The 22,111-nt window shown below is 42.5% G+C and overlaps 1 protein-coding gene across 1 annotated transcript; it reads left to right on the forward strand.

Annotated features, from left to right (window-relative positions):
• Positions 1-5,899: 5,899 nt before the first annotated feature.
• Positions 5,900-6,620, forward strand: LOC308676963 (claudin-9-like; the record flags this gene model as incomplete). Its single annotated transcript, XM_081343038.1, has 1 exon — positions 5,900-6,620. The coding sequence occupies exon 1, from the start codon at positions 5,964-5,966 to the stop codon at positions 6,618-6,620; it is 657 nt and encodes a 218-aa protein (XP_081199164.1). The 5' UTR covers positions 5,900-5,963.
• Between the last annotated feature and the right edge of the window lie 15,491 nt (positions 6,621-22,111).

Raw genomic sequence — 22,111 nt, forward strand, 5'->3', positions numbered from 1 at the left:
AGTAGAAAGGCAGAATAGCTTCCTGCAGTGAATAATGACAGAGCAAGATATTTTCAGTAGTAATTTATGCTTAGAATACTTCTGTAACCTGTAATCTTCTGTAATTCTGTAATCTCCCAGCCAGTATGGCTGTTGTTGGGATAAAGGAATTTTGGGAGTTAGCAAATTGTGAAGACTATACTGCAATGGTCAGCTCTGGTAGGCAAGTCAAAATTAAAACCCCATCTTCTTTGCTATAAAGTACAGAAGAGACTTCAGATTGTCACTTTCTGATAACTCAGAATAACTGAGCCAAGTATATTAGCTCAAATTTAGTGAACAAAGAGACTACTGATATGAATAATAATGAGGGTGAAAATAATTAAGCATTTTAGTTTTAAAATGTTACAAAAATATTTATCGCTTTCATGCTTGAAATATTGATCTCTTCCTTTGAGATTTCCTCCGTTACTTTGATCGCTCATTCCCCTCCGTAACCCCAACAAAATGCAGCGCCTGCAATTTCTGCATCGCATGAGAAAAGCACATCTTCCTTCTCCCGTCCTTACCACTTTCTACAGAGGGACAATCGAGAGCATCCTGTCATACAGCATCACAGACTGGTTTAGAAGTATCACTGCTTCAGACAGGAAGGCGGTGCAGAGAGTGGTGAGGATGGCTGAAAAATTTATTGGCAATTCCCTCCCTTCCAGGACATAGCACATAAGCATTGCTTGAGCAGGGTCTGCAAGATTGTCTGGGACACTACACATCCTCTTCACGATCTGTTTTCCTTGTTACTTTCTGGGAGGAGGCTTCATGGTATCTCAAGCAGAACATCTAGATTCGGTCACAGTTTCGTTCCATACAGTGTTAACTCTAAAGCTTCCTCTTTCCATAACGTATTCAAGATGGTCAGTGATTAATATTTTTATGTTATTTATATGTAAGAGCAGGGGTCTTCAAACTTGGCCCTTTTATGACTTGTGGACTTCAACTCCCAGAATTCCTCAGCCAGCTTGGCTGGCTGAGGAATTCTGGGAGTTGAAGTCCACAAGTCATAAAAGGGCCAAGTTTGAAGACCCCTGTGTAAGAGTGTAGGTCTATATGTATGTTGTTTATAGTATGTTTAAATGTGTGTTATATATGTGTACACTTGAGAGCAAGCAAGTAAATTTCATTTTCAATGTGTGCCATTGTGCCCACAGTAAAAAAAATGACAATAAAAGTTGTCTGTCTGTCTGTCTGTCTGTCTGTCTGTCTGTCTGTCTGTCTGTCTGTCTGTCTGTCTGTCTATCTATCTATCTATCTATCTATCTATCTATCTATCTATCTATCTATCTATCTATCTATCTATCTATCTATCTCTTGAATTTTCCAGTGCAAAAATCCAGATGCCTCTTTATATAGTACAGATAAGTACTATGGGCTAACTGTAGGGAACCCCATTTTTTTTCCACTTGTTCCACAAGTAAAAAATAAAAGGCCATCTGGGGGTTAGAAGGCAACTCCTTCTACAGTTATGCCTGGCAAAAATTAATCTCCTGTTTATCAACTGCGGTTGCCACCTTATCAACTCTTTTCAGAGTTATGTGTGGTCAGCGTCTTATCAGTCTTGGGCAACATGACTCATTTTGAACTGGAGATAGAAACTCCCGTTAGACTACCTGATTACTTTATTTGACTGTCTTAGGCTTGCCTTATGAGAGTCATATCTGGGGATGTGACAGTTTACATACCGCACAGTCTGGTACACGCTTAACTCAGAAACAATCCCTTTGTGTTCAATGAGATTTAGGATTAGGGTTGATCTGTGTGACCAATTGCTCCTGCAAGGACAGGAGTGCATGGTGTCAGCCTCTGCTTCCGCCTCCCACATCCACCTCTGTCAACTTTGTTTTGCTACATATGAAATTTTTTATCTGCTTGTTCCAAGACAAGTGGCACTTCCCACATTGCCTGCTGCATTACATTTTATTTTCTCCCTTCCAAGCCACTACTTTGTGCTATGGCAAGGATAGCCCCTCTCTCTGGTCACTGGTTGTTGTTGTTTTCCCCCTTATCCTGGGCTGTTAGGCTCTGCTCTCTTCTGAAGAGATTTTGATCAGTGAAATGTAGGAAACTTTTTTTTTAATGTTCACTAGCAGGCATTCCAGGGACGAGTTGGCTCAGTGGGTTAGGACGCTGAGCTTGTCGATCAGATGGTCGGCAGTTTGGCGGGTCGAATCCCGAGTGCTGCATAACAGAGTGAGCGCCTGTTACTCGTCCCAGTTTCTGCCAACCTAGCAGTTCAAAAGCATGTAAAAATGCAAGTAGAAAAATAGGGACCACTACAGTGGGAAGGTAACAGCGCTCCATGCGCCTTTGGCATCTAGTCATGCTGGCCACATGACCACGGAGACGTCCTCGGACAAGCTCTTCGGCTTTGAAACGGAGATGAGCACCGGCCCCTAGAGTTGGAAACGACTAGCACGCATGTGCGGGGGAACCTTTACCTTTACCTTTTAGCAGGCATTCCTTCCCTTCCCCCTCTTCCTTGCCAGGTTCATTGATGAAATGGTGGGTTTTAAATGGTGGAATGGACAAGAGTTCTGCCAGACTGCTGCAAGTTCTTACAGCTCACAGCTGAAAATATTCAAATGCATTATTAATAAGCTACAATCCATATTACAGAATACAGAATAACAGAGTTGGAAGGGACCTTGGAGGTCATCTAGTCCAACCCTCTGCTCAGACAGGAAGCCCTATACCAGGGGTAGGCAACCTTGGCTCTTTTATGACTCGTAGACTTCAACTCCCAGAATTCTGGAGCCAGCAATGCACGAGTCATAAAAGAGCCAAGGTTGCCTACCCCTGCCCTATACCATTTCAGACAAATGGCTGTCCAATCTCTTCTTAAAAACTTCCAGTGTTGGAACATTCACATCAGAACATTAGACAACGACACTGCATTTTCTCAGGTGGCAGTTGGCATTCAGATTTTCACAAAGAACAAGAAACAACAGAATAGTGACGCTAGCATGGGAAACAGAATTTGCCAGTGACCCAGATGTTTATTTTGTCCCCACATCAATTTCAGCAGCACTGTGCAGGCTCCTGCACATACACACCTAAGATGAGACATGCCTTCATGTGCACTTCTTCTAATGTGATACATGTGATACATAATGTGATACAGATTCTATGTGGAACAAATGGCACACACTTTCTGCAAAAGAATGAATGGACACAACTTTGACATCAGGAGTCAAAACAAGGACAAAGTTATATCACAGCATTTCAATCTCTGTGCCAGACCTTACAATGATCATCTTGGGGGATGGGGGGTGGGTGGGAGAGACTAACAGCACCAGTCAGCAAAAGACTGCTGACTCAGAGGTTTCAGACAATCTCAACAAACACCAAGGGGTTTTTAACACATTATAAGTGTTAGTTGATAAGATATGTATACTTTGTCTCACAAACAACCTGCCTCTGCATAGCTAACTTGTTGTCCCCTCACTCCCATCCCCTACCATGCCTTATCCCAATTTAAAATCAGTCTAGCGTTCAGTGCATCTGATTAAAATGAGTTGCAGCTCTTGAAAGTCAGTGCCTCTCAATAAAATTTGTTGGTCAGAAAAGATGCTGGGCTTTTTACTTGAAAGAATATTGCCAATTTCTTGTAGTCCAAGCCCAAGAATATTGCTAGTTTCTTAAAGCCCAAGGGACAAAAAGAATAGAAAAATAGTGTTCTAGTCTGATCTGATTTCTTTTTTTAACCAATAGATTCACTGGATAGAAAAGAGTGATGTATGAGAGAAAGTCAATAGAGATGTGGATTAAAGTCTACATGTCCTGAGAGACCTACCCACAAAAAGAAAGGAATTAACACTTGCTTTCCCAGAACAAGTAGAAGAGGTAAAGAACCAGAGGAATCTCTTAGTAAGTGTACAATGCCAGGCCAAAGAGAAGAAAAGGGTTGACATCTGGAAATGGACTTTTCAACTAGTTAATCTCCATTTATCCTATTGGTGCCCCTCTTTCTCCTCTCTGCATATTTGTGGGGAAGAAAAAAAGAGCAATGGGTAGAGTGGCATTCTTTTGAGACCACTCTAGTGTCTTAGCTTTGCATCCTGAGGCTGAAAGAAGGAGTTAAAATTGATACCTGTTCCAACTTCCCTCTCTCTCACGTGTATGCAGACACACATGTGCATAAACAAACACTTGAACTTCACAACTCTCAGAATTCTGACTGGGGAATTGTGGGAAGTGAAATCCATACATCCTAAAATGGGTAACGTTGAGAAACACTATGCCAGACCAAGGTTTAGATCAATTGTTATCCTGGTTTCAAACTGCAGTTAAGGAACTCATCCAGAATCACAATTCTTTAACAGGGTTTGGGTGTTAAAATAACCCTAATCACAACATCTATAGGCACATCTGTAAATTAAGTCCCAATGACTGGATTAGCACATAACGTTCAGCCACAGTACTCTATGCTTTATAATGTCTTTTTAAGTCAACCAAAATTGACTGGGTTCTCCCAACACACTGAGCCAAAAGTGCCTTAGTCTAACATACAGTTAGCAACAGGACTGAATCCACTAAAATGCAGAAAATCAGAACAAAGTTTAATTCCGTCTTCTTTGGTTTGAATTGGGAGAAAGTTGAGTGTTATTAATCATATTATGCACATTAATGGAAAATACTAATGTCACATTATGCTGCTCCCAATAAATGTTTTGTGATCAACCACTGTTAACAGTAGTTGTGCTGTCAATTCTTTAAATGCAACTCAGGAAAAACTTTTATCTTATCGAAATGAACTTTACAAAAGCCTCCTGTTGTGCATTTATTAGAGAGAGTTGCATTTGTGTAATGAAAATAAAGGGATGTTTGTGCATGCGCTTGTGTGGACATGTATGCATGTGGACCCCTGTGTTAATAAGTGTTCAGTTAATTTAAATAGTAGATGTGACCCTTCTATGTAACTTTGGAGTTATGCCTGGTTGGCATAATGACTATCTAATCGTTTCCATTTTTTAAATTTCTCTTCTAGAAGAATTTGACCACAATAACTCCCTCTATGTCTTTCTGTCTTTCTTCCTCCCTCCCTCCCTCCCTTTCCACCCTTGCTTGTTTTTCTCGGCCTCTTCCTCTCCCCCCCTTGTTCTCCTCTGGAATGGGCAGCTTCCCAACTCGCCAGCAGAAAATAAAGAAATATTCAAACTCTCTCCATAACACCACCACCACCCAGGCCTTGGTTACCATGGATCCCCCAATGCCCTTCTTGGATTGGTCTTCTGCCCCTCCCATCCACCTGTTGGGGGTTCATATAACCCGCCCCTCACTGTCCCTAAGCTGAGGCTCCCTTGGGATCCTTCTAGACAAACAGGTACCTGTGAAGGAGAACAATGCAATAACAAACAGGTTGTCGGAGCCACCGAGAAAAGATAGCACTGGATTAATCCTTATTTCCCCTTTAGGGGTTCTTCACCTTTCAGACTTTGGCCTGTCCTTCTCCAACCCAGCTCCTAAAGTGACACCTCACAGACAGTTATTTCTGGATGACCCTACATCAAAAACCGACTCTCAGAAGCTATAGATTGCCATCTTCGAAGCTGCTTTCCTTATGCAGGTAACCCAAGAAGGCTTCTTCTGTAACAGTTCTGCTCGCTGATCTACTAGAGAGAGTTAATTTTAACGAAAAGCTCCGTACGTTTTCTTTGTCTTGGACAGCCACATGAGTGCAACGTTCTTTTGGGATTGATTTATTAGTGTTTTTTTTTCAGGGTGAAAACATAAGACTTCTGATGTCCCCTACCACCATTGAGAGGGAGTATTTTCTGAATTCTCGTCTTCATTGATTTCTACCGAAAACAACTTGTCTCTTGGGGTTTCTGTCCATAATCCATCATCCTTGACCTTCCCAGAGGGCAGAAGAAGAAAGGAAAAAAAAAGAGGTGGGCATTTTATAGCCAAAGTGAAGGATAGCCATAATGGCATCTGCGGGGCTAGAGATCATGGCTCTGTCTCTGTGCATCTTTGGCTGGGTGGGGACTATCCTTTCCTGTGCATTGCCCATGTGGAAGGTTTCAGCATTCATCGGAAACAACATTGTTGTGGCACAGGTGATCTGGGAGGGACTGTGGATGAATTGTGTGGTACAGAGTACTGGCCAGATGCAGTGCAAGATCTATGATTCCATGCTAGCCCTGCCTCAAGATGTCCAAGCTGCCCGGGCCCTCATGGTTATCTCTGTGGTGCTTGCTGTCCTGGCATTGTTGGTGGGTATTGTTGGAGCCAAGTGTACCAACTGCGTGGAGGAAGAAGGTGCCAAGGCACGTATTGTCATTACCTCAGGTGCCTTCTTTATCGTCTCAGGACTTCTTGCACTTATTCCTGTCTGCTGGTCTGCCAACTCCATCATCCGTGACTTTTACAATCCAATTGTGGCTGAACCCCTCAAAAGGGAACTGGGGGCTGCTCTCTATGTTGGTTGGTCAGCTTCTGCCTTACTGCTCCTTGGAGGATCACTCCTATGCTGCTCCTGCCCACCACGGGACAACCGTTATCCAGGCCGTATTGCCTATTCTGTTCCAGCCAGATCTACTGCTCCACCAGGCAGTACCATTGACAAGAGGGACTATGTATGAGCAGTTGTGGTGGTGAAATGTGCCAGATATTGGAAGACCCAAACTAGGACAGGCATTATTGGCCCAAGGACCTCTGGAACCAGAAGATAGGACAACCTTATCAGTTTGGGTTCAGCTGTGAACTCTGGCAACACTGGAATGTTGGTGCATGTATATATGAGTGTATGTGTGGCTATACAAGTATAATGAATGATGTGGAGTGACTGAGGAAATGTGAACAAATAAAGGGATATGTGAGAGAATGAACAAATCTTTTTCAATGAGATGAATACATCAGCAAACAAAAGTGAAATGCAGGAACAAATGGGGCAGCTGAACAAACAAAGGCAGCTTTAGGAAAAGTCTATGGATAGGTTAACAGTGCATAACATGGGCGTGGAGGTGAAAAATAAGTTAGATGAAGAAGAATAGAAACAGCATGATAGCAATGGCTTTGCCATATGGAAAATGAAGTATTGTAGCTATCTCGGGCCAAAGTAGTGGTCTTCTCCTTTTTCCTGTTGCCCCTTCAAAGACTTCAGGCTGTTCCTTCTCTTGGAAGACTGCACTGTGAGGCACAAGATGTGGCTTGGGCTTCTAAGCCAGTTGGATGTCCTCAAAAGCAGCCCTGTCAGCAATGATGAAGTATGAGTTAAGTTTCCAACCGGTTGACTTTTAAACAGAACGTTGCCATAATGAAAAGTGGTCAGGCAACTGCTGCAGAGGGTCTTGGAGGAAAGAGATTATCTGGATCCATTTAAGTTGGCTTTCAGGCTGTACAGTGTAGTATAGTACAGAACAATCCAGAGACAGCATTGGTTGTACTTGCTGATGATCTTTGGTGAAGCTGGGATAGGAGTGGTGCTCTTGATCTTTCAGTGGCTTTCAGTACCAATGATCGTAGTAACCTTTTAGACCAGCTGCAGGGTTTGGGGATGGGAGCCCTCATTTTATAGTGGTTCTCCTCTTGCTCCAGTGGTTCATTCCAGTCAGTTTTGGGGGAGAGGATGTTGCACCCAGAGCTCTTTGTTTATGAGGTGCATCAGGGCTTGATGGCCTGATGCTTTCGCCTCTTATTCAGCAACTACATGAAACTGTTAGATAAGGTCATCTGTCAATATCACCAGTATCAGATGATACCCATGTTGATCCCAGACGGTCCAGATGATGCTGTCAATGTCCTGTCACAGTGTCTAGAGGTTGTTCAGGTCTCGATGGGGAGGAAAAAGTGGATTCTATCCTGACAAGACAAAATGGACTATATGTATGTCCCCCCCCACACACACCCTTGATCTGGGGACTTTCCATATTTAGTTTTATATGAGACATTACTCCCCCACTTTAGGCTGTAGGCAACCTGAGGATTATTCTGGATACATAGCTCTTATTCAAAGAGCAGGTAGCAAGCTGTGGCCAGGAGGGTCTTTGCACAGATTTGCCTGTTGCACAAGTTGCAGCTGTACCTAGATTGGGAGGCCCTTTAGATAGTCACCAATGCCTAGAGAGCTTTTGAATGGACTACTACAATATGATGCAGATGGGTCTGCCTTTGAAGACCTCTTGGAACTTATGTTCCAGAATGCAGTAAGTGCAGGCAATGATGTTCATGCTCTAGTTTGGTCATTTATCATTGCTGCTGGGGGAGCTGCACTGGTGTCCAGTCTGTTTCCAGGTGTAATTTAAGGTGCTGATTATTACCTATGAAGCCCTTCATTGGCCTGTTTATTTGAGAATTGCCTGTTCTAATATTTTCTATCCACCTGGTAAGATTAGGCAAAGAGATGCATTCTAAATCCCTTTAAATAAGCAGTATGGAAAAATAGGAAGTATGTCTTCTCTGTTGCAGTATCTGTCCACTGGAACAGCATCCCATCCAGAAATCTCTAAGGGTCTCATTGTCTATGGAGGTTCTCAGTCATCCAAGTCATGGTTGTCCCAAAGGTGCTTTTTTCATGAGGCAACTGGACTTTCTTGTTTTTCTTTGAAGACGGTTGGCTTCTCATCCAAGAAGCTTCTTCAGCTCTGACTGGATGGCAGGATTTATACTTCTTGAAGACAGCTGGTCATTTGCAAGAAAAACAACAAAGGCCAGTTGCCTCGTGAAAAAAGCACCTTTGGGACAAGGCTCTCATTCTGATGAGGTTCCAAAATATTTCGAAGTCTTTGGGGCAGGATGGGTGTGGAGCCCCAACAGTTGTTTCCTTGGTATTTTTTTTTCCTGAATGTACATGGTTATTTTTTGTTATATGGTTTTCTTTTTTAAAAAAAATGTAAACTGCTCAGATGTCCCCCTTATATAAGCAAACAAACAAACTAACATCCTTTATCTCAATCAGCAAATGTACCACGAGCAGGGGGCTATGAGAATAGACCAAGAAGCAGACAAATTAAAAATAATGAGAGGAACAGAAAATGGCACAGAGAACTGGCTGTTGTATAAATCCTTTTGGCTCCTCTGAAACGAAAGCCATTTTTTGGTCAAAATCTGAACTTACAGAATAAGGAGAGAGACAGAGTTGGGGGGAAAAAAAGAAAGAGGTGAATTTCATTCTGCAAGGAACGCAAGAGGAATGGAATGCATGTCTGACTGAAAAAATTGGGGACTGAATGAATGCAAGGAGACTTGGAAAGAGAAAAGGTAACCAACCCAAACCTGCATAAATAACACATGTTTTATGAAAGATGTGAATATTGGACAAAGGCCAGAATTACCTGCAAAGATAATGCAGGGGGGGAAAAAGTCTGAAGGGAGCAAAGAAGCTAGTTTGGATTTAGTAAAAAAAGTTGTTTGGAGTGGATGGGGGGTGGGGGTGGGAAAGAACCCTGACCCTACAATTGCCTTGGACTGGAGCTATTTGCTCTCTGGTTAATAATTAGTGGAGGTTTTGGCTATTCTCAGGGGCCTGGGTAAACAAAGGGGTCTGTTTCTTCCCTGACCATTGATCTTTACCTATTACAACCACCTGCCTCAGACAGGGATAGAAAGAAATTCATCAGAAAGAAATAGGACTTTGAACAAATGCATTAAGCCCCATTCCTTTTACAGAGATATTCTGGCTTGTAAATCTATTTGACTTTTCCCTGGAAAAAAAGATTCTTATTTCTCTTTTGTTTTGCTCTCTGTGTTTTGTTTTTCAAAGATGTCCTGAACTATTGTAATTCCCTTAAGCTGGAAGTAACATCGTGGGGATCCTTTTCATGGTCTCCCACTCAGAGTTTTGTATAGTGTTAACTGACAACTATGTTATTCAGATAATTTTTAAAAAACTGTAACCTGATTTGTGCCTGACTTTTTTTTTGAAGTGGGGAAGGAGAGTAAAGGATTTCTGAAAAGCAGTATCAATGGAAATGTCTAACTGTCAAAGGTTGGGGGGGGGTAGTCTTTGCAGAATACACTAAATTTTGCTAACTTATATCAGCTCATGTTTAAGAGTCACATACAGTAGGTCATTGAATCAAATGGGCCAGTCTGCACAAGATAGCCACAGCAAAACAAAATAAAACAAGATTAAATTTAGCCAAGTATTACATGTTGGGCAACGCAACTCCTTAAGGCTATATTTGACATAGGTATGTCATGAGAATGCAGTGCATCATCCAATGTTAAGAATTTTCTCCAGTGTTTCATTTACACAGAACTGATGTTGTGCAACTGATAAGAATACAATACTATTTCATGGCAAATCTTGTTTGACTCAGTAGTTCCTGATCTTGAGTATCTACAATGGATCTACAGTTAAGCTTTCCTACAGTTTCAACCTCAAATGTTTTGAGTCAAAACAGAGATGTACAGTAAGGCTAATGCACTAATGCAATTGCACATTTGTAATCGGAAGTAAAAATCATTTAAGTGTTTTAAAAACAACAGAGATACAGGAGCTTGTGTCTGGTTTTGAAACTGGCTCTATTCTTAATCCTGAATCTGTTGAAACTGTTCAGTAGAATTGGATCCAGTCTGGAGCTACGCAGAAGCACTCTTCTTTTCAGCTGAATTGAAAGTGTTAAAAAAGGGGAGAAAAAAAACACGCTCCTTGAGCATGAGGGAGAGAGAGAGAGAGAGAGAGAATGCAACAAGCCTCAAATTAAGCATCATAATGAGAGGATATCAAATTGCCAAGATTATTGATTGCACTCTGTGATATACAAAAATATGCAAGCAATTTGTCCAAACCAAACTGTGCGAGTGCAGAGAATAGTATCCTTGTCAGTTGGCATATAGGAGGGAAAGTACAGAGTAGGTAGTGTGAAGCACCTGAAGAACCTTGGCACCTGAAAACTAACACATTTCTTCCCAGCATGTGCTTTGAGGGGGACTTCATGGATTACTGCCTTGTCGTGGCGAAGGGGCTTGCGTAATTCAATGAAGCTATGAGCTATGCCGTGCAGGGCCACCCAAGACGGACAGGTCATAGCAGAGAGTTCTGACAAAACGTGATCCACTGGAGAAGGAAATGGCAACCCACTCCAGTATCTTTGCCATGAAAACCCTATGGACAGTACCAAAAGGCAAAACGATATGACGCTGGAAGATGAGCCCCTCAGGTCGGAAGGCGTCCAATATGCTACTGGGGAAGAGCAGAGGGCTAGTACTAGTAGCGCCAGAAAGAATGAAGCGACTGGGCCAAAGCCGAAAGGACGCTCAGCTGTGGATGTGTCTGGTGGTGAAAGGAAAGTCCAATGCTGTAAAGATTTTTTCTCCATAGGAACCTGGAATGTAAGATCCATGAATCAAGGAAAGCTGGACGTGGTCAAACAAGAGATGACAAGACTGAACATTGACATCTTAGGTATCAGCGAACTAAAATGGACAGGAATGGGTGAATTTAATTCAGATGACCATCAGGTATACTACTGTGGGCAAGAATCCTTCAGAAGAAATGGAGTAGCCTTCATAGTCAATAAAAGAGTAGGAAAAGCAATACTGGGATACAATCCTCAAAATGACAGAATGATCTCAGTTCGAATCCAAGGCAAACCATTCAATATCACAGTAGTCCAAGTCTATGCCCCAACCACCAGTGCTGAAGAGGATGAAATTGACCAGTTCTATGAAGCACTACAGCACCTTATAGAACTAACACCAAAAAATGATGTTCTTATCATCATGGGGGATTGGAATGCTAAAGTAGGAAGCCAAAAGATAACTGGAATAACAGGCAAGTTTGGCCTTGGAGTGCAAAATGAAGCAGGGCACAGGCTGATAGAATTCTGTCAAGAGAATGCGATGGTCATAGCAAACACTCTTTTCCAACAACCCAAGAGACGGCTCTACACATGGACATCACCAGATGGTCAACACAGAAATCAGATTGACTATATGCTCTGCAGCCAAAGATGGAGAAGCTCTATACAGTCAGTAAAAACAAGACCAGGAGCTGACTGTGGCTCAGACCATGAGCTTCTCCTTGCAAAGTTTAGGCTTAAACTGAAGAAAGTAGGGAAAAGCACTAGGCCACTCAGGTATGAATTAAATCATATCCCTGTTGAATATACAGTAGAGGTGACAAATAGATTTAAGGAATTAGATCTGATAGACAGAGTGCCTGAAGAACTATGGACAGAGGTTCGCGACATTGTACAAGAGGTAGCAACCAAAACCATCCCAAAGAAAAAGAAATGCAAGAAAGCAAAATGGCTGTCTGAGGAAGCTTTGCAAATAGCTGAGGAAAGGAGGGAAGCGAAAGGCAAGGGAGAAAAAGAAAGATACGCCCAATTGAATGCAGAATTCCAGAGAATAGCTAGAAGAGATAAGAATGCCTTCTTAAATGAACAGTGCAAAGAAATAGAAGAAAACAATAGAATAGGGAGGACCAGAGATCTTTTCAAGAAAATTGGAGAGATGAAGGGAACGTTTAATGCAAAAATGGGCATGATAAAGGACCAAAATGGCAGGGACCTAACAGAGGCAGAAGAGATTAAGAAGAGGTGGCAAAATTACACAGAAGAACTATACAAGAATGAGCTTAACGTCCCTGATAATCACAATGAGGTGGTCACTGACCTCGAGCCAGACATCCTAGAATGTGAAGTGAAGTGGGCCTTAGAAAAACTGAGCAACAACAAAGCTAGTGGAAGTGACAGTATTCCAGCTGAGCTATTCAAAATCTTAAAAGACAATGCAGTAAAAGTGCTACACTCAATTTGCCAGCAAATTTGGAAAACTCAACAGTGGCCACAGGATTGGAAAAGATCAGTTTACATTCCAATTCCAAAGAAAGGCAGTGCCAAAGAATGTTCAAACTATCGCACCATTGCACTCATTTCTCATGCTAGTAAAGTCATGCTTAAAATCCTACAAGCTAGACTTCAGCAGTATGTGGATCGAGAACTACCAGAAGTACAGGCAGGATTTCGAAGAGGCAGAGGAACTAGAGATCAAATTGCCAACATACGCTGGATCATGGAGAAAGCTAGGGAGTTCCAGAAAAACATCTACTTCTGCTTCATTGACTATGCTAAAGCCTTTGATTGTGTGGATCACAACAAACTGTGGCAAGTTCTTAAAGAGATGGGAGTACCAGACCATCTTATTTGTCTCTTGAGAAACCTATATGCGGGTCAAGAAGCAACAGTGAGAACTGGACACGGAACCACTGATTGGTTCAAAATTGGGAAAGGAGTCCGGCAAGGCTGTATACTGTCGCCCTGCCTATTTAACTTATATGCAGAGCACATCATGAGAAAGGCAGGGCTAGATGAATCAAAAGTTGGAATTAAGATTGCCGGAAGAAATATCAACAACCTAAGATACGCAGATGATACCACTCTAATGGCAGAAAGTGAAGAAGAACTAAAGAGCCTCTTGTTGCAGGTGAAGAAGGAGAGTGCAAAACTTGGGTTGAAACTTAACATTAAGAAAACCAAGATCATGGCATCTGGCCCTCTCAATTCCTGGCAAATAGATGGGGAAGAAATGGAGGTAGTGACAGATTTTATTTTCCTGGGCTCCAAGATCACTGCAGACGGGGACTGTAGCCAAGAAATTAAAAGACGCTTGCTCCTGGGGAGGAAAGCCATGGCAAATCTAGACAGCACACTAAAAAGCAGAGACATCACCCTGTCAACAAAAGTGCGTATAGTCAAGGCTATGGTCTTTCCAGTTGCAATGTATGGCAGTGAAAGTTGGACCATAAGAAAGGCTGAGCGCCAAAGAATTGAGGCCTTTGAACTGTGGTGCTGGAGAAGACTCCTGCGAGTCCCTTGGACTGCAAGGCGATCAAACCGGTCAGTCCTAGAGGAGATCAATCCTGACTGCTCTTTAGAAGGCCAGATTCTGAAGCTAAAACTCAAGTACTTTGGCCACCTAATGAGAAGGAAGGACTCACTGGAGAAGAGCCTAATGCTGGGAAAGATCGAGGGCAATAGAAGAAGGGGACGACAGAGAATGAGGTGGCTGGATGGAGTCACTGAAGCAGTAGGCGCGAGCTTAAATGGACTCCAGAAGATGGTAGAGGACAGGAAGGCCTGGAGGAATGTTGTCCATAGGGTCGCGATGGGTCGGACACGACTTCGCAGCTAACAACAACAACAACAACAAGGTCCCAGGTGCAAAGGGAGACAGAAATATTATATTCCACAGAGAGAAAGTGAGGCTGGTAGTTTGGGGAAAATGCAGGTATACATTTCAAGCATACTTAGGCACACTTCATTCGTTTTGATTCTTTACATATTTTGGCCCAAAGCCCTGCTATCAAAGGAAAAGGGTGGTAGAGCTAATCAAATATCAGGTTTTTGAGATTGAGCCCCAGCTCAAATTACATCTGTGTTCAAGGTGTAAAATACAGGCAAAAGATATACAGTGTGAAGTGTGTGGTGTTCCCAGTTGGTCCTTCACAAGAGCACCTCAATAAGTCATGGATGGCATCAGAATGGCCATATTGGAATAGCTCAAATAGACTCGAATCCAGGAAGGCCCTGCTGGCACATGCACAACATCTGCCCAACAACTTTAACATTGATTTCCAATGGAAAGCCAAATGGGTTGCTGAATGCCCAGACATACGAGGACATATAAATGACTCCACAAAAAAGGTGCCAGGCTTTGAACTACCACGTCAGCAATGGGCAATCCTGAATAGGATTCTCACCTCACATGGAGTCTTCAGGGACTCTCTGAATAAATGGGGCATAGTATCTTCCCCTCAGTGTGATTGCGGGCTCCTATATCAAACTGTATAGGGACGCGGTGGCTCAGTGGGTTAGGACGCTGAGCTTGTCGATCAGAAGGTCGGCAATTTGGCGGGTCGAACCCCGAGTGCCGCATAACAGAGTGAGCGCCTGTTACTCATCCCAGCTTCTGCCAACCTAGCAGTTTGAAAGCTCGTAAAAATGCAAGTAGAAAAATAGGGACCACTCCGGTGGGAAGGTAACAGCGTTCCGTGCGCCTTTGGCGACTTGTCATGCCGGCCACATGACCATGGAGACATCCTTGGACAAGCGCTGGCTCTTCGGTTTTGAAACGGAGATGAGCACCGGCCCCTAGAGTTGGAAATGACTAGCACGCATGTGCGGGGGAACCTTTACCTTTTTATATTAAACTGTAGATCACATCATAATTGGCTGTGTAAGCTGAGGGCATGTACCGGTTTAGTATCTGATTTTTATTTTCACATAAATGATGCTGCGCTTCAATGGTTAGATGACCTAGCCATTGGATTTGAATATAGATCTTTTTAAAATGTATATTTTTATTATGTTTTACTAATCTAGGTGAAATATTAATATATGTTGCTAGTCCATATATGATATACCATAAATAACAACTGGAATAGCTGTCAATGACCCCCTCAAACAAAATTGCCCATTAATACTTACCTAGGATGTTTCACTTTCTTTTCCATCTCTTTCAGTTCCCTACAATCCTGAAAAGAGAGTCCTCTTATATTATAATTATAGAAAATTATAATGGAGTGTATATGTGTGTATGTGTGCAGGTACTTACCAAAGAGCCACAGGGCATTGTGTAGACCATAACTGATGCTTGTCACATTTGATAGCACGGGTTAACAGAGGTAAGAGCTCACCAAAAGGCATTTTGCTCAAATTTGAAGCTGGTTCTAAGGCACAGCAATTAAGATCAAAGCATTTATCTTGCCATTTCCTACTCCACAACTTACAGTACAGCCATAAGGGAGCCTGTAATTTCTATTGTAACTCATGACAGTTGTAAGTCAAGCCACCTACATGACCTAACGCCATTTTATGACATTTTGTGACTGTTAAGAGAATCGATGTATTCCTATGGGAGTTTTTTTTGCTGAAAACTATCTGAAAAGGCCATAAACTGGCAAAATAATGTTGTAAATTATGGACGTGTGACTGTGGAATGATGCAACCAGCTATAAAGGTGAACTAGTTGCCAAGCACTCAACGTGTGCTCATTGAACTGTGGGGGAATGCAGCCATCAGAACTCTAGAACCAGGTCATAACTAACTTTTGGCAGGGTCCGTTGTAACTTTGAATGGTTGCTAAGTGACCAGTCATTAAGTGAAGATTACTTGTAGACAGTTAGCGACCTCTTCCCTGTTCCACAAATTCCCAAGGGGCACAAAGCCTCTTGGTCTCTATATGGCTTTCTCATACATCCAGTAGCCGGGGTACAAGCAGACCCTATTCTTTAGCATCAGACACTGGGGAATTCCAAGGATTTCCCTGATATATGACAGAGGGAAAAGAATCCATCTATAGTTTTCCCCATTGAGAGAAAATCCAGCCAAACTCCTGTGTTCTTCGTAAAAAAAAAGATTTAAATCTAGTATCAAAAATTAAATGTGCATGAAAGAATGCAATGTTTCCTTTATAGGGAGTGGCCAGGTTTTCCATCACTCTTAGCCATGGTTTGTATAATCCTGGTTGGATGACTAACTTACACAGGGGTGGTTCATATGGTCTAAACCAAACCAAGCAAGTTGGAGTATAGAGCACACAACATGGGAATCTAAATAGAGTCTGAACTAAATCTTGTAAGCCTCAAATCCTGGAGGGAGAGTGTGGTAAATTATAGGAACATTTGCATTTCCCACAAATCAGGACTGAATTTTTTCTTCAGTTTCCATTGCCAGGACTGAGAAATGAGACATCCCTTAGTTAAAACAGTGTTTCTCAACTTCAACAGCTTTAAAATGTATGGACTTCACTTCCCAGAATTCCCTAGCCTTCCACTTCACCCTTTTCCTTTTTGTTGTAATAAAGGACATATGACGAAACAAACAGCAAGTCAGGTTATGGTTCCTGAAGTAAATAAGTACGGGTAGTCCTCGACTTATAACCATTCGTTTAGTGACTGTCTGAAGTTACAATTGGCATTGAAAAAAGTGTCTTATGACTGTTTTTCAACAAGCGACCATTACAATATCCCCATGGTCACCTGATCAAAATTCTGGCATTTGTCAACTGGGATATATTCATGACAGTTCCACTGTCCCGGGATGGTGTGATTACCATTTGTAACATTCCCAAATGGCTTCCAACAAACAATGTCAATGAGGGAAGCCAGATTCGCTTAGTGACCACATGATTCATGTAGCAACTGCAGTGATTCGTTTAACAACTGTGGCAAAAAAGTCATCAAATGAGGCAAAACTCAACTGAACAACTGCCTTGCTTAGCAACAAAAAAAAAATAGGTTCGGTTGTGGCCCCTAAGTCGCGGGCTACCTATAAAGTTTGATCCATTTCCTCCTCCACTTTGTTGGCAAAATGAAAAAAAGCTAATGTAGAGAAAGCAATAGAAACATACAAGGAAGAACCAGATCCAACCATACCACAGTTCAAATGACTGGTTCTTTTCTACCAAACATTCTCCTGCTCAAACCTGTCCCCGGGATGGGAAGTTGGAAGTATTTCTGCCAAAGAAACTCAAATGCTAGGAATCCGGGCCGTGAGGAGAAAACCTGGCTAACTGGCTTCTCTTTGCTTTAAGTAGAATGCAGGAGTGCAGACCTATAGTTTTGCTCCCCCCCCTCCCTGCCAGAATACTTCAGGTTTCTTGGCTGTGGGCCCAGAAGTCAACCCTTTTAAGACGAGATCCCTGCCTGGCTTCTTGGAGTGGTACCAGTACATTCCAGTGCCAGGCTGAGCTTTCCACAGTCAGGGACAAGCCAGCCCCCCTGGCATGAAGTACAGCTTCCTCCATCTATGTTGGTTTCTGAGGCACAAGGTACTGCCAGGGGAGGAACTCTAGCAAGAAACAATTGTGTGTGGTGGTGGGGGGAGGGTGGCAGGGGGGGAGGGATGGAATGCAAATCCCATGTCATCTTAGTTGTTTACACCCAAGACACCAATGGTTGGATTACTGCCTCTAATTCCGTCTTCCTCTTCTGCTACGCTAAGTCCCGCACGTAGTAGCAGGTTGAAAACCTCCTATGCTTGCCAAATCCCAAGACTAATACAGGTAGTCCTCCACTTACAACAGTTCATTTAGTGACCATTCAAAGTTACAACGTCATTGAAAAAAGCGACTTATGACCATTTTCCACGCTTACAGCCATTGCAGCATCCTCATGGTCAAAATTCAGAGGCTTGGCAACTGACTCATATTTATGACGGTCGCAGTGTCCCAGGGCCAGGCGATCAGCTCTTGCAGCCTTCTCACAATGGGGAAGCCAGATTCACTTCACAACCTTGTTACTAATTGAACAAGTGCAGTGATTCACTTAAGAACTGTGGCAAGAAGGGCCATAAAGCGAGGCAAAATTCGCTTAAAAAATGTTTCACTTAGCAACAGAAATTTTGTGCTCAACTGTGGTCCTAAGTCAAGGAGTACCTGTACTTGTGTATCCCCAGCTGCTGCTTATTCTGGGAGTTCAAGTCCACATTCTGGAGAGTGCTCAGGTTGGGGGTGCTGGGCTAAGACGTTTGTCACATTTACATCCTAAATTTACCTGCTGAAACCCAAACAATTTTCTCATGATGGGCAATGGCAACAATGCTCAATGTTAGCCTGAGACCCGGTTTGGTGTAGTGGTTAAGCAGGGGTAGGCAACCTCGGCTCTTTTATGACTCATGGACTTCAACTCCCAGAATTCCTGAGCCAGCAGGCTCAGGAATTCTGGGAGTTGAAGTCCATGAGTCATAAAAGAGCCGAGGTTGCCTACCCCTGGGTTAAGGTATCAGGCTAGAAATTGGGAGATTGTGAGCTCCAGTCCCACCTTAGGCATGAAAGCAGCTGGGTGACTTTGAGCCAGTTGCTCACTCGCTGAGCCCAAGGAAGGAGGCAATGGCAAACTGCTTCTGAAATCTTGCCAAGAAAACAGCAGGGACCCGTCCAGGCGGTCGCCAGGAGTCAGACTGACTCGAAAGCACAACAACAATGAAGTATTTGAACATCCCAAGTCTGTAACTCCACCCAACCTACTGGGCAACCTGGCAAGATCTCTCTTTCAGCCTCATCTACTTTATAGCATTTCTTTGAGGATAAAACGAGAGGCACTGAACCTCACGTTTTTTGGCAGAAGAGAAGGTTCACATCAAAAGTTAAAAGCCATTTTCTTTATCTTCTCCAATTCCAAAGCATGGGGTTAGACCAAGTCATTTTATTGCTGGAAGCAGACTAGAAAATTCAATCTCTACTAATTCAAGTGTGTAGCACTTGTGGCATTGTGGGATTTGAGGCAAGAAATCTCTAAGTGCTTCACTTCCCTGGCAGTAAAAACACAACCGCTAGTTAAACAATTAACCGTGTGCTGCCCTTTCTTGGCATCTAAAATCAGTTGCTTAAAACTGCTGCATTAGTGGTAGTTTTAGCATGGCTTAAAATCTCTCCCCACAAGCCCCCAACTATTCAGTTCTGTACTATATTTTCCTTTTCTCGGTATTTAATCTTTCTCTCATCTTCTCTCAGCAATCACCCAGTTCTGTGATATGTATGTGCAGGACTGCTGTCTTCAACACTTAAGTTCCTACTTTAACCCCATCACTGTTGCCAACTTCTTTCCTTCAAGTTGCTTCTGGTGTGTCCCTTCCTGCCTATCCTCAACTTTAGCCAATTCCTAGTTCTCTAGCTTGACTTTGCTCCTTGAATTTGCTTTGCACTTGCAGGATCAGCAATTTCCTGAGAATCAAACTATTTTGTGCATGCTAGCTCTATTGCTATTCCTGCGTATCATCACTTTATGCTGGTACCTCTGCTTGGTCAGTAGTATGACTTTAGTGAAAATATGTTGGGGGAAAACCTAAATTCTTCCAAGAACTAGCCTTGCCTCCAGGCAATGGATTCCTGTGGTTTTGGTACATACTGTACTTTAGTATCTTCATTAGGAATGTACATAGTTCCTTGGGGCAATGTGATTGCTTATCTTCTTTTGCTCCTGCTTCCTCCATACTACAGTTCTGAAGCCCTAATTGGTAGAATTATCTCTTTGAGAAAGGCTTGTTGAATGAAACATCTGGGTGAGATGCTGTGCACAGCTTCATTTGAACCCAAACCTATACCACAGGAACTTCTGAATATGTGTAAAGGGCTTTACTATCTCCATCACCACATGCTGAGAATTTAAAGAGTAACGCCTTCTTCTATAGAACAATATCTCCTTGGGATATTGATTGCTGAGAATTAAAGAATAAGAAGTAAGGATATCTCCTTGGGGAGTCTAGTATTAACGCTATGGGACTGTTTTGCAAGATAAAGGAAAAACCTGTAAACTTGGGAATTTGTCAATGGATCTGAGAGAAAAAGTTTAGAAGTTACCGGATGGAAAATAAAATATTGGGCAGGTGATTTCATGTTGACTGAGCATGCAAGTGTAACTCTTATGTATCCTTTTCCAAATTTGCCCTTCTCTTATTCCCTTGTGTGGAGACCTTGTTTACTGTTTCAAAAAATTGCTTTCCAAATTCGTAGCCTGGGGCAGATGGGAGGAGAAATGGAATCATTACCCTAAACTTGAATGTTTGAAGCCTAAAGATAAAGATCTTCTTTTCATGTAAGCAACCGGCCATAACTCCTTGTTGCCCAAAGCTTGTACACAATGATTGGGTTAATTTTTTTTTGAATTGTGCCTACAAGGCAGTGTTGATTCCTGCTGACTGCCTGAACTACTCTCTGCAGCTTCCACAGCAAGATTTTTGGGAGGTGGTTTTGCCATTGCCTCCTTCCTAGGGTTGAGAGAGAGTGACTGTCCCAGGATCATATAGTTGATTTCGTGCCTTTGGCAAAACTAGAACTCACAATCTCTTGTTTCTAACCTGCTGAGTTAACCACTACACCAAACCCAAGCTCTCTTGGGTTAACATCCTGTCCTAGTATATAACTGTTTAATCAAAATTCATTCATTAATAATTAATTATTAAATAATTAATTAAACCACAATTATCTAGGGAATTGATTCTGGACAATTCCCAGCCCTAGGATCTATTCTACTAATTTGCAAGCTCCTTCCATTAAAACTAGTGGACGGAACTAAAAAAAATAATTACAGTAGTGGCCAAAATTGTGGAAACATTTTGGGAAAAGTGTATTTCTGAGGTTTGATAGCTAATAACACCACTTTTTTTTGCAGTAGTACCATAAAATTATATATCAATGAAAAGATAATTTAATCAAGAATGTAATGCAACATAGTTTGTTCAATTGTCTGTACTGTATTTTATGAAAAAGGTATAGGTAAAGGTTCCCCCGCACATGCGTGCTAGTCGTTTCCAACTCTAGGGGCCGGTGCTCATCTCCGTTTCAAAGACGAAGAGCCAGCGCTTGTCCGAGGACATCTCCGTGGTCATGTGGCTGGCATGACTAGATGCCAAAGGTGGATGGAACGCTGTTACCTTCCCACCATAGTGGTCCCTATTCTTCTACTTGCATTTTTACGTGCTTTTGAACTGCTAGGTTGGCAGAAGCTGGGATGAGTAACAGGCGCTCACTCTGTTACGCGGCACTCGGGATTCAACCTGCCAAACTGCTGACCTTCTGATCGACAAGTTCAGCATCCTAACCCACTGAGCCACTGTGTCTGTCAGGACCCACCCCAATCCATGTCTTAGGAAAACAAAAACTCTTGGAGTCAGTTCTAGTCCAAAAGGAATCTTTACTAGGACATGCTTGGTTGTGGGAATACAAGACAGGACTTAGTATTGTTTTACAAATTGAAATTTTATAAAGGGTACCTGGTTCAACCCCCCTTCCCTCAACCCCATTTGGTCAGCCCCCATCCTTCTACTTCGTGTCATCCCTTTCGTGGGGGAAAAAAAGGAACTTCGAATCTTTATGGTTATTGCTTTCTTCCTCTCCAGAATTAAAAGACACAGTCCAGATGCCTTCTTCTCTAACCCTCCCTTTTGTTCCCCCCAGTTCAAAAGGTTCCCTTGGCCTTTGAAATAACCTAAGGCAGGCTGAATCCACATGCGCTCCTCCTTCCTCAGGAGATGGCAGAATCCATAGGGGGGGGGAAATAATGTTTTAAACATACATTTATGAATGTGATATAAATGGATTCTGACAGTGTCCCTTTTTATTCTATGAAAAGTTATAGCCAAATAACCAGAAAAAGGAAGCACAACTTGCTGAGGTTGATGATATC

This window comes from Vipera berus, assembly GCF_964194415.1.
Source record: "Vipera berus genome assembly, chromosome: Z".
In the NCBI taxonomy this organism is placed as follows: Eukaryota; Metazoa; Chordata; class Lepidosauria; order Squamata; family Viperidae; genus Vipera; species Vipera berus.